Here is a 12,561-nt window from a genome sequence, read left to right as displayed (position 1 = left end):
TACTGAGCAACTGGGCATGTGCACTCCCAGCTCTGCTACTTAAAGGTGGGGACAGAGCCCGTGGCTGTGAGTCGCCATAGCTGTGACACTCGTTCCTTTGTGCTTCACTGGACACAGCAGTCATCAGCTTCAAGAGTAGCTCCGGGCTGGGTCCACGCAGGACGCGGGTACAGGCAGCCGCAGACCAGGCAGGGGTACAGAGGACGGAGGAAGGTTGGGAGGCTGGGCACAGCTAATATCCTGACGGCTTGAGAAAGGACTACCCTGCCTCAGGATGAACCCTCCTTCAGGGCCCAGAGCCCAGGAGCCCAGTTGTGTGGCCACCCCAGCCTCACCCAGCAGGTGGGACGGCTCCCGGAGCAGCACCTCCAGCCTGGGCCAACCTCTGGCCATCAGTGCCACGGTAAGCCAGGGGCCAGCATGTGCACACACAGAGCCTTCCCTCTGCCCACCCTGGCTTCCCTGCTGGGAATACCCAGGGGCTTTGCCAGGGAGAGAGAAAAGACCTGAGCTCCTCTCTGGGACCTTGGGCATGTTACTGGACTCCTCTGGGGCTGTCCTCCACAGAGAGGCCAATAGAGGAGAGTATGGGCAAAGTCTGTCCCTGTGGAGAGAGCATCTGAGGAACGGAAAGACCAACCGTAAGGGACAAGGGGCTGGAATGGCCCAGACCTGCCCTTGGTTGCATGCATTCTTTTTTGAGGGTGGTTGGACACCCCACAGAGCCTTCCAGAGAGGAAGGCACACCCAAGGCATCTGCATTGTCCGCCCAGAGTGACATGGTGGGTACCTTCCTGTGCCTCCATCCTTCTGGCCAGGGCCCCAGGGTCATACCCCATCGAAACCAATGGTAACTGGGGAGGACAGAGGGTACCCTGAGGACCCTGGGATGTGGGCCTACATCCTGGATTGGACGGGAAGGCTCTGTAGCTATAGGAGACGAGACAGAGACTAAATTGCCCTCCTTTCCAGGAAAGGAGCTGGGGCAGAGGGTTCTTTAAAGCCCTCCGTGCTGGACTCAGCAGTGACCCTGGGGGAACCTAAGCTTTCTTTATTATTTTTTACATTTATTTATTTATTTATTTATTTAAGATTTATTTATTTATTGGGGGGAGGGGCAGACAGAGAGGGAAAGAGAATCTCAAGCAGATTCCCCCCACTGAGTGTGAGCCTGACTCGGGGCTCAACCTCACGAACCTGAGATCATGATCTGAGCCAAAATCAACAGTCAGACGCTTAATCGACCTGCCAGCCGGGTGCCCCCAAACTTTCTTTAAAGGGGAATTGTTTTCCTCTGTCTCACGCCAGGTAATAAGGTCAGCACTCCTCAGTTTTACTGTGGGGGAATACAATCTCTTCATTGAGGTTGGTGAGGGGGTGGGGCTCCAGGGGAAAGGGGCTCTGCCACTGCAGAGTCTACAGGACCTGGAAGACCCTTGCTAACCACTTCCAGTGCTTCGGCCAGGGCCCCTACAGGGGAGAGGAAGCACCGAGGGATGGCTCTGCCTTCTCCCTGGAAAGGTAAACTCACTCCAGCTATGTCCCTCCTTGTCAGACATGTGTCACACTGTCTGTCCAGCCTCTAACAGGTGATCCTAGGAGCCTCATGCCTCTGGGCCATGGTTCAGGAGCTCTGGCTTAACTTCAGAGAGAACGGAGATTACTCTCTGGTTCAGCCACTTCCTAGCAGTGTGGGCAAACGGCGGTGCCTCTCTGAGCCTCCGTTTCTCTACCGGCCCTCCTGGGAACCTTAACCCTTCCTTTTCAGGGTTATTTCAGATGATAGGATAATGTGATGCTCTTGTTTTTCTGTCTCTCCATAGGCAGCCGGGGCTCAGGGTGCTGCCTGGGTCCCCTTCCCAACAGTGGATGTTCCAGACCATGCCCACTACACCCTGGGCACAGTAATCCTGCTGGTGGGGCTCACAGGGATGCTGGGCAATCTGATGGTCATCTATACCTTCTGCAGGTGCCTGATTGGTGAGACTAGGGCAAGGGCACTGAAGGCAGCCAGCCATGCAGAGACGGTGCAGGAATGCTGTCGCCAGCTCTGCAGGGTTCTGTTAAGCCTGGGTGGGGACGCTGCCGCCAAGCCTTCCGTGGTCTCAGGACAGGCCTCCATCTTCTAGCTTAGGGAAGGGTCAAAAAAATAGTCCAGGACACACTTTCTGTGTAGGACAAGTGTCTCTATGACTCACATGCCTCTGCCCATTCTGCCATGCTCTCAGCTCACCTCCATGCCACCTGCTCCAGTGGGCATCCTCTCTCTGCCTCGATAAGCAGCCCAACTGGAAACAGGGTACCGAGTCCTCAAGACCTTCAGCAAGAGCCCCTGGTGGGCACCCCAGCTTCTTTCCCCACCTGCTCCATTCTTGGGCTGAATGGCCGAGACAGGCAATTCCCTACTACCTATTAGCTGAACTGACTTTGGGCAAGTCACTCATTCTCTGTGGGTCCATTTTTCTCTCTCTTTTAAAAAATTTATTTATTTAAGAAAGAGAAAGAGAGCATGAGCGGGGGTCAGGGGCTGAGGGAAAAGCAAGCTCTCCGTTGAGCAAGGAGCCCAAGGCAGAACTTGATCCCAGGACCCTGGGATTGTGACTTGAGCTGAATGAAGGTAGATGCTTAACCAACTGAGCCACCTAGGTGTCCCTGTGCGTGCATTTTTCTTATCTGCAAAATGGACTTGTGATTTATTTCAGGGAGTCAGTGTAGGATTATGCAAGTTCAGACTGTGCAGTGCCCATCCAATAAGTGTTTGAATCCTGGCCATGCCACGTACTGAGTCTTGTTACCTGGAGCAAACCACCTTGTGGGTGGGAACCTCAGTATTCTCAACTGGAAAAGAGGGAGAGGTAGATGCAAAGATGGATGATTACGGGAGAGGAGTTTATGAAAGTGCCTGGCCTGTGGGGCACACCTGTCCATCCCTCTACCCTGCGCCAACCCTGAACGTGAAGACTGCAGAGATTCTGGCAGAAGGGGAACCAGGAGGGGTCGCTGGGGACGAAAGAGGTGGAAGGAGCTCTTGGGAAGGCACGTCTGAGCATGGAGGAGGAGGCACTTGGGAGAACTGGCTGGGAAAGGTTCAGTGGAATGAGGGGTGTGACCAAGGAGAGAGAGCCGGTCATGCAGAGTGGATCCAGAGGGTGAGAGGAGGGAACAGACGAGTCCTAAAGCCAGCTTCGGCTGCACAGAACTGCAGAGACAGTATCACTCTCCGTATGAGGCAAGAGTTGCTACCTAGGCGGGGGATTCTTAGATCATGCCGTCAATCCCTAGAGCTGTCTGGCTGGTGGTTGCTGGGCAGCAGGACAGGTCGTGGCCTGTGGCTCGTGCCTGTGTGTGTGTGTGTGTGTGTATGCACGCGTGCATGCATAGTTCGGGGAAGCTCCCCAGCAGAAGCACCTCCTGACAGCTTCCAACCCTTCGCAGGACCAGAGGCCTCAGGACACCCTCCAACATGTTCATTATCAACCTTGCGGTCAGCGACTTTTTCATGTCCTTCACCCAGGCCCCCGTCTTCTTCGTCAGCAGCCTCCATAAGCGGTGGCTCTTTGGGGAGGCAGGTAGACCTTCAGGGTTCCCTTCTGCTGGAGGGAGGAGGCAGGTTGTGGCAGGCGATGCCCACAGTGGAGGCTGGCCTCGGATGAGGAGGCCATTGGCTCTTCCTGGGCAGAGAGTGGGTGGGCACCCTTGACCCTGTGAGTGAGCAAGAGGGAAGACTCAGCTTCTGGGCCAGATGTGGCAAGTAGCCAGGGTGGAGAGGGGCTCAAGGCGGCTTTTCTGGAAAGCTGAAGGCAGGAGCTGAGTATGTGCCATCCCCAGACCCTCCCTCCGCTGGGGTACCTCATGGTCTCCCGCCATGGCCCAAGGTCAGGGAGCTGTGCCCACAGGCTGCGAGTTCTATGCCTTCTGTGGGGCTGTCTTCGGCATCACCTCCATGATTACCCTGATGGCCATCGCTCTGGACCGCTACCTGGTGATCACGCACCCACTGGCCGCCATTGGGGTGGTGTCCAAGAGGCGGGCAGCACTTGTCCTGGTGGGCGTCTGGCTCTATGCCCTGGCCTGGAGTCTGCCACCCTTCTTTGGCTGGAGTAAGTAGACTGGGGGAATTGGGAGAGAGGAGGATAAGCTGGGCGAGGCAAGTTTAAGGGGCAGGTAGATAGACTTGCATTCGTCAGCTAGCAAGAGGGGCCTCGAGGCAGGTGGATACCTCAGGAGGCATGACTAGCAGCAGGGGAAACCGAGGTAGCTCCATCAGCAATCCGAGCATGACCTGGGCTCCCACCCCCAAATACCAGGGGAGACCACTGGTTCCTGGCTGGTGGGAAGTGACAGGGGCTTCCGATGCTGAGGCAGGCCTTGGAGTGTGGGCTTGAGCAGATGGGAAGGTTAGCAGCCAGGCACCCACCTTCTGTGGCAGGCCACAAACCTGGCCAAAATTTGGAAGAGTAAGACGGGGTCGGGAGGGGGGGGCTACGATCGGGTCTCTGTTCCAGCCTGGTAAAAATGTTCTGGGAGCCTGGACCCCACATCCAAAGCCCCTGCTGGATGAGGAGCCTGAAGCAGGCTGCCCCGAAGGCTGAGCATCGACTCCTGACTCTCAGGCGCTTACGTACCAGAGGGGCTGCTGACCTCCTGCTCCTGGGACTACATGAGCTTCACGCCTTCAGTCCGAGCCTACACCATGCTGCTCTTCTGCTTCGTGTTCTTCCTCCCCCTGCTGGTCATCATCTACTGCTACATCTTCATCTTCAGGGCCATCCGGGAGACAGGCCGGTAAGAGCTGGGATTGGAGGAGGGGCTAGATGGGAGGGTGGCCACGCCCCTCAGCCTGAAGACCCGACCCTGTCCCCAGCCTCACGCTGCGCCCTCCCCTCCCCAGGAGATTCCCAGCTCCAGATGGGCAAAGACAAGCTGAGCCCATGTGCTTAGAGGGTGAGGTGCCCAGAGATCAGCACAACCTGGGCGCCTAGAGAAGTCTCAAGAGACAGGGGCTTCTGAGGAGGGGCCTTTAGGCTTAATCGGGAGGTCTGCGGGTAGGGAAGACCCCACAGCGGAACCACAGGGTGGTGCTTTGGCTGAATGTAATAGAGAACTTTCTGAGAGTCAGGGCTCCCTGCGCTGGAGAGAATGGCCAGGTCCAGGGAGCCTCCCCGACAGCATCCATGACCGCAGCCTTCGCTGCCACCAGAGCGGGGTCAGACTTGGACTTTGCACCTGTGCTAGGGCTCTCCAGACTTTCAGGGCCTGTGAGGGCGGTGTCAGGTCCCCACGACAACGGCAGCGGCTGCAGAGAGAGTGGAAAATGGCTAAGATTGAGCTGCTGGTCATCCTTCTCTTTGTGCTCTCTTGGGCCCCCTACTCCACTGTGGCCCTGACGGCCTTTGCTGGGTGAGCAGTGCCCAAGGGGCTGGGACAGGGGCTGGAGGGGGTGGGAGAACAATAAGGGGACCCTGGCGTGGCCTGTCCCTCCCCAGCCCAAGTCCAAGCCCAAGCCAGCCATTTTCACACCCAAAGTCCTGCCTCACAGCCATTCACTCATTCTCTCTGAGGTTGTGGTAGAGGCAGCGAGGTTCCCCGAGGGAGATGGCCCCGCCATGTCCTGGAGGCACTGGGACATACGCTGGGGGAGCTCTCAGTCATGGTGGGTTTGATCTGAGGGCCCATAGGGGCTCCCAGTTCCTACCAGATCCCACGGGAACACAAGATTCTCCCTGAGATCCTGGTTCCCTCTTCACCTGGGCTGTGGGCACACGGCCTGGGGTGCCGCTCACCTCCTGCCTGCCAGTTCTTCGTGGCTAGTCTGGGGACTTGATGTCTGCAGCAGCGAGGACATAGGCCAGACTTCAGAAGCACTTCGAGACAGTGAGAGTTGTTCATCCTGGGAAGTGTCTGGGTCTGAGACCTGCTTGTGCAGGAAGGGCTTGGTCCCTGGTAAGACTGTCATGTGAAGTCCTTCCAAGACAGCCAGGGAGCAGTGGGTCTCAGGGTTGTGGGGGGTGGAGGAGGAGCTGGCCAGAGGCCCAGAGGTCCTCGGGGTGGGGAGGGCTTCCTGCCTGCAGCACGGGCTCCAGGCTATCATGGGACTGGGCAGAACCCCCCCAGCCTGCCTTATCTTCCTCCAGCAACCCTCCCTCATGGGCTCCCCAGGTTTCCACTCACTTCAGAATTCTCCCTGCATTTCGGTCCCTCTCATGAGGCTGGCTTGGCGGTGCTAGTTTGGGCCAGGCTGGGCTGTAGCCCACAGGGCCTGGCCCAGGGGAAGCAGGTTCCTGAGAGGGCAGGTGGGCTGTGGAGTCTCTGGGAGGGCCAGCTAGCAGGGGAACCATGGCTTCTCTGTCCTAGGTACGCCCATGTCCTGACGCCCTACATGAACACAGTGCCTGCTGTCATCGCCAAGGCCTCTGCCATCCACAACCCCATCATCTATGCCATCACCCACCCCAAGTACAGGTGCAGCCCTCCTCCAGGACCCAGCCCCAGGTCCCCAGGCCATGGAGGGCCTGAAGCCATGAATGGGAGCAGAGACTGGCCATCTTTTCTGTCTCTCCTATATGCACTGGGTGGGGGCCTCTAGCAGCTGGGAGCAGCCAATGACATGGATGGGGTCTGGAGCTGGTATGACCCCCTCGGCTGCTCCAGTTTCCCGGGGGGATCAGCTTGGAGGGACATCAGAGCTCCTTGGACAGTGTCCAGTTCTGCCTATGGGATTTGGGGAGCCAAGGCCAAAAGGCAGCCGGGATGGCCAATCAGCAGTGATCCCTACAAAGAGAAGCCCCCAGACAGCAATGTCCTGGAGAGACCACAGCAGGGAGAGATTCAAGGGCCCTGGTGGAGGCCCAGGCATGGTTCTGGCCCAGAGTGCTCTCTGCTGATGGGATTCCCAGCACAGCCGGCCTCGCCTGCGAGGGGCCCTTCAGTGCCTCCTTCTGCCTGGTGGGGTCAGTAACTTGCCACCATGCTGAGGCCAGCTTCAGGCTCAGAGGCTCCTTGGGGAATGTCCCTGGTCCTCACTGGGAGAGATGCAGCCTGGGCCAAACCCTTGAGAGCTGAGACCAAGCACCTTACCGAACCTGCTACCCTCCTTGCCCAAGGCCCCTGTGTCTGTCTGTCCATCCTCAAGGCTATGAGCCTGTCGGTCTCTTTCAACCCAGCATCTGTCTGGCCTTCCTCATCACCTCTTGTGACTGCCAGTGTCTTTTTTTCCGTTCCCATCACTCCAGCATTTGTCCTCATAACCCCAGTGTCTGAACCACCCATTTCCCACATTCTGTCCACTCCCATTAGCCCCATAGCAGTCTGTCCATCCACCCCCATCTCCTGGTGTCTGCCTGTTCATCCCCCTAACCAGATGTGCTGTTCCTGCAGAATGGCCATTGCCCAGCACCTGCCCTGCCTGGGAGTGCTGCTCGGTGTGTCAGGCCAGCGTACTGGCCCCTTCGCCAGCTACCGCTCCACGCACCGCTCCACACTGAGCAGCCAGGCCTCAGACCTCAGCTGGATCTCCGGACAGAGGCGCCATGCATCCCTGGGCTCAGAGAGCGAGGTGGTAAGGATGCGGTGGTCTCCTGATGCTGGCACCTTGCCCTCCTCTCCTCTACCAGGCCAGCCTCAGGCTTCTGAGAACCAAGGACCCTGGGACACTGGCAGGAAGAGCCCTCCATGACTGCCCCAGGGCCTTCCCTTGCCCCATCCCCTGTGACAGGCAGGGGCCCTGGGGCCAGAGAGGCAATGGTTTGGCCCAAGGTCACCCAGTAGCAGGGCCAGGACTGACGCATCTTCCAATGCCAGGCCATCTCTCTTCCATGCTGGCAGTATTCCAGAAGCTGAGAGCTGTGAAAAGACAGGCATTTCTGGCCGTAGATGGGCCTCCTGAGACCCAGGCAGGAGCTAGCTCAGGGTCCTTTGTTCTTAGCCTTAAGCCCCCTCCTCCTGGGAGCCTTGAGGAGTCCACAGGATACAACAGAAGGAGTTCTGGCCCAGGAGTCTGAGGACCTGGAGTCACGCCTCAGTTCTACTAGAGCCTCACTGTGTGACCTCGGGCAGGTCATTCACCCCCTCTGAGCCTCTGTGTTCTTCTCTAAAAGGGAAAACAGTTGTGTCTACATCCAAGACTGGCTAGGGTGCCCACGGGTGGGTGCTGACTCCACAGCTGTGATAGCCCTGGGAACTACCAGCCTGCCAGCCCCTCTTTGGGGCCCGGGGCTGGGATGCCCCCTAATGTCCCCAGGAGAGCTCTCTGTGCTGTGACCTCTTGTCCTCACCCACACCTGGGCTCCTCCATCATTGTACTACAGGGCCCATGTTTGGCTTCGCCCAGAATCTCCACTGACCTCTTCCCACTGCTTCCATCCCTGGAGAGCCTCGGTTGAGGGGCTAAGGGGGGAGATGTCAGAGGTCCCTTCCCTGACCCACATAGTGAATGATATCAAAGGAGTGAATGCTATCTGTCAACAAAGGTCTGGACCCTCGTAAAGACGGACCATCCTACATGCTTAAGAAGGCCCACACTCACACACCTGGCACAGGCACTCACAGATGGCAGATTTTGTGACCAGCAAGCCTCCAGGGCTGTGGACCTCCCTGTAGTGAATACCTATGCAGAGGATGGAGACAGTCTTGGCTGGGGATGAGGGCAGGAGCGGGGCTTAGGGAAGGTTCCCCTCCCTTCACTATAACTGACCCACCTTTCCCAGGGCTGGATGGACACAGAGGCAGCAGCCATGTGGGAGGCTGCCCAGCAAGTGAACATACGCTTCCCCTGCAGTCAGGGCCTGGAGGACATGGAAACCAAGGCCCCTCTCAGGCCCGGGGGGCAGGAAGCGGAGACTTCTGAGAAGGTGATTGGGCTGGGCCCCTGCCAGTCCATATAGGGGTGGGGACAAGGGGCAAGTAGCCTAGGGAGTGGCCCCAAAAGGGGAGCTATTCTTGTGGGCAGGTCCAGCGCCCTCTAGGAATCACTCCTTCCCCACCCAGATGTCCCCTTTCCTGTTTGGGGTGCATGGGGCTCTGTGGGACTCCACGATGTTCTGAGCAGGCCTGAGTGAGTCTGGACCGCACCTGAGAGTGTCTGTGGGATGGTGGGACCCTGATTTTGTACATCCATGGCCAGCAGCAGGGGCCTTGTGGTGCTGTGGGAAATGTGCAGCATGTGTAACTGTATACAGCCAGACAGAATGTGTGTGCACAGTGAAGTGTAACTTCTGCCTGTGTGTGACCATGTGCCCTGCACATGTTCTCTGTCACTGTGACACCGCAGGGCACAGAACCAAGTGTCTCAACAGGTCTGCTCTAAGCTGCCTGTGACAAAGGGTGGCTGGTGTGTACCTCTCTGCGTGATCGGAGGCTGGACTTACCTGGCGGGGGGGTTGCTGCGAGCTGTGTATGTGCTCACAGTGAATGCCCTGAGATTAGGATGTCACCCAGAATACTTGTGGCTATTAAAAGAAGGCCAGCTGTCAGCCCAAGTGCCTATGGAACGGAATGTCGATGGTGATTAGAGAAGGCCATATTCTGGAACGCTGGAAATGCCATGTGTACAGGCCTCGAGGCTACCCTTCCCCCCTCCCCCTCAGCAGACAGCTCCCCACCCAGCCCCTCCATTCACACCCGTACAGCACCTCCCAGCTCCTGGGCTCTCTTGGGCTTCCCCACGAGCCCAAGACCATGTCCTGCCTTACTTCCCCAAGGCTATTCCCTCGGCATCCCAGACAGGGGGACACCTGGGCTTCTCCCTCCAACTGTGGAGCCCCTGCCTCTCCCGGGGAACACCGGCTCCGACCTCAGGAAGGACTCACTCCCCAGTCCTGGGCCTGGGCACTGTGCACGGCCACAGAGGCCAGGACAGAGATGGGATTTGGGGGCAGTGCATGGTGAAAGACAGTGTGCCGTCCTGGAGGGAATACTGGACTGGACTATGGCACAGGGTGGAGAGGGACAGCACATCAGCAGTCACCTAACACGTGTGATAAGCACTGCCATCACACAGGGTGCTGAGAGAAGAGGCAAATCCCCTAGAGCTCCCCAGGGAAGGTGGAGGTGAAGCAAGGATTGCCAGGCAGTGAGGGGGTCATGCTGAGTCGTCCAGGCAGAGGGGACACCCTGTGTGAATGCAGCATGGGGGGGTCTGGGGGGTGGAGCTTGGGGTGTCTGGGAACACAATGTTGCTCTGTAACCAGGGAACAGCCAAAGGGACTCAGGAGCTGGTGGTGGGGACAGAAGAGAAGAAAAGAAGGGCAGGAGGTGGTCAGAACTGTGGGAGGCCCAATCAGGTGTTTAGCCCTGAGCCAGGGGAGCAGGGAGCTCTCGGAGGGAGGACTGAGCTGGGGCCCCCGCGGTGGCTCGGTCAGCCTCGCGGGGTGGTAGGGCTTCTCTGCAGTGGCTGGGGAAGCAGAGGTTGAAAGGGATGAGGCGGCAGGGAAAAGCCCAGAGGAAGCTGATGCTGTAGGATGGGCAAGAAATGGGCATTGAAGGCAGCAGAGAGAGAGGGAATGCTGGAGCCCCAGGAGGAGTGGAGGAAGTGGAGGCAAGGGGAGCTGAGTCCTGCCCTACTGCAGGAGTCAGAGAGCTTGGGAGACATCCCAGGGGGACGTCCTATCAGTGGCCTTAGACATGGCCCTCCATCCTCCAGGCCATATGGCCTGTGGTCTCGGGGAAGGACCATCCCCCAGTCAGGACACCACCTGGCCCCTCTAGGCAACCTCCTTCACCGCTCGGTGACCCTATGCGTGGTGGCTCATTGGGAAACTGCTCCCAGGGGGACACGCTGTGGGCTAAACAAATGTGTGCTGTTTGCTTTCAGACCAAGGGGCTGCTCCCCAGCTCGAACCCCAGGATGTAGGGTGCCCATTGGCTCCCCTTTTCTTCTGGGACACATCCAGCCCCTTCACCTCCCCCTCATACACACAGACCCAGGATTACCCCCAGGAGCCTGCGGGCTTTGAAGTGGCCCTGTCACCTGTGCCGTGCTGGATTCACGGCCCCAACACCACCAAACTCCTGCCCTGCCAAGTGCTCTCATCTCAACAGCCGGTACCCCAGGCTCAGCCTGAAGTGCGGGAGCCCAGGCCCTCCTGCTTCCCGCAGTCGTCCGCCTCTCCTCAAATGCTGTGTGCTGTGATTGTCCAGGCAATGACCATGGCGACAGCTCCATGGGACACGCTGGCTAACTGTGAGCTGCCTCCGCACCCAGGCTGGGCCTTTCACTGACACGGGCAGGCCAGCTTGGCATCCCTGCAGCCCACCTTGGAAGCCAAGCACAGACCTTCCTGCACAGGAAACCATCATTTGCCTGTCTGCCCCGCACCTGCTTCCTGAGTGCTCTGTCCGCCATGGCCCACACTCTCCTATAGGGACATGTCTGCATGCACCATGCACAGGCGTGTGTACTCTGTACCTGTGGTTTGTCTGAGTCCATCCCGGGGCCCTATGGCTCTGACAGTGTATAGGAAAATAAAAAGCACAGAAGTTCCCTCAGATAAGCATGGTCTTTACCTATGAGTGTGGTGGTGAAGGAGAGAGCCAGGGCCTGACCTCTGATGCCCACAGTGGCCTCTCTTTCTCCCCTCCCTCTGTCCCCCAGCTGGCCTCTCTCACTCCTGAAGCCTCCCTCTCAAACTTCGAGGGGCAGGGTGGAGGAGGGACAGACATTGGGCTTGCCTCTGTCCCCACTCCCCAATAGGCTGCTGTTTTCAGGAAACACTTCATGCCCATCCTCTGGGGGGCCAGCTGCTTTCTGGCTGGCTTCTGGTCTCCAAGGGGAGGCAGATGGAAGGAGGCTGGCCTTTCCCTTTAAGAGCATCCTATACCCGCCTCCCCCATCCAAGAGGCAGCATCAGGCAGTGCGGGTGCCAGAGTCCAGAGAGAGAGAGCAGGCAGCTCCAGGTACTGCCTAGCCCGGGGCTTCCCCTCCCTCTGCGGGATCTGCTCCTCTCTCTCCCCACATTGACCATATTTGCTGTCGGGCCCTCTCCAGCTTGGCAGGACAGACCCCTCCCAGGAAAGGGGGTAAAACCGGAGGTTGGGAGGGATGGGAGGGGGTGTCGGGGTGGGGCAGGGGCTAGTATAGAGGAGGGTGGGGTGCTGGCCATGAGTGGCCGGCTTTCTGGGCCAGGCCCGGGCAGCAGGGACAGACTGTGAAACACAGAAGAGGCAGTAGAGTGGGTGAAAGTATACAGGTATACAGGTCCCTCCCTGACTTCTTTCTCTGGATTTCTGTGTGAACTTAGGCAAGTTACCAAACGCTCCGGTGATGGGGGGTTCCTACCGTGCATGCCGTATGGGCTGGCCCACGGTATTAGGTAGGAGTCCTGGCAGCTGGGAAATTACTCACACCAGGGCCTGCACTGAGTCCTCAGGGCCCAGCTTAGGCTAGAGCCTTCCCAGAGGGCCAAAGAGCAGCTTCCATGAGCCTCAGTTTCCCCAGCCAGAGTCAGGATGGCCTTGATGTGTATCTCCAGGCCACATAGGGCCTGCGGCCTCTTCTGAGGAAGGACTTCTGGAGGTATCTTGGCCCTAAGACCACACTGGCTGGAGTCCTGAGGGGACTAGGCT

At 58.4% G+C, this 12,561-nt stretch overlaps 1 protein-coding gene across 1 annotated transcript; it reads left to right on the top strand.

Moving 5' to 3' along the window:
- The first annotated feature begins 274 nt into the window (after window positions 1–274).
- OPN4 (opsin 4) lies at window positions 275–10,849 on the top strand. Its single transcript, XM_013063125.1, has 10 exons — window positions 275–403; window positions 1,824–1,969; window positions 3,436–3,569; window positions 3,897–4,100; window positions 4,614–4,785; window positions 5,236–5,400; window positions 6,355–6,462; window positions 7,378–7,558; window positions 8,706–8,849; window positions 10,811–10,849. The coding sequence occupies exons 1-10, from the start codon at window positions 275–277 to the stop codon at window positions 10,847–10,849; spliced, it is 1,422 nt and encodes a 473-aa protein (XP_012918579.1).
- Window positions 10,850–12,561: the final 1,712 nt, after the last annotated feature.

Source organism: Mustela putorius, unplaced genomic scaffold (assembly GCF_011764305.1).
Source record: "Mustela putorius furo isolate JIRA1106 unplaced genomic scaffold, ASM1176430v1.1 tig00003909_pilon_pilon_pilon, whole genome shotgun sequence".
Classification (NCBI taxonomy): domain Eukaryota; kingdom Metazoa; phylum Chordata; class Mammalia; order Carnivora; family Mustelidae; genus Mustela; species Mustela putorius.
Note: the sequence above shows the minus strand (reverse complement) of the source record. Positions and strands in the feature narration are given on the sequence as shown.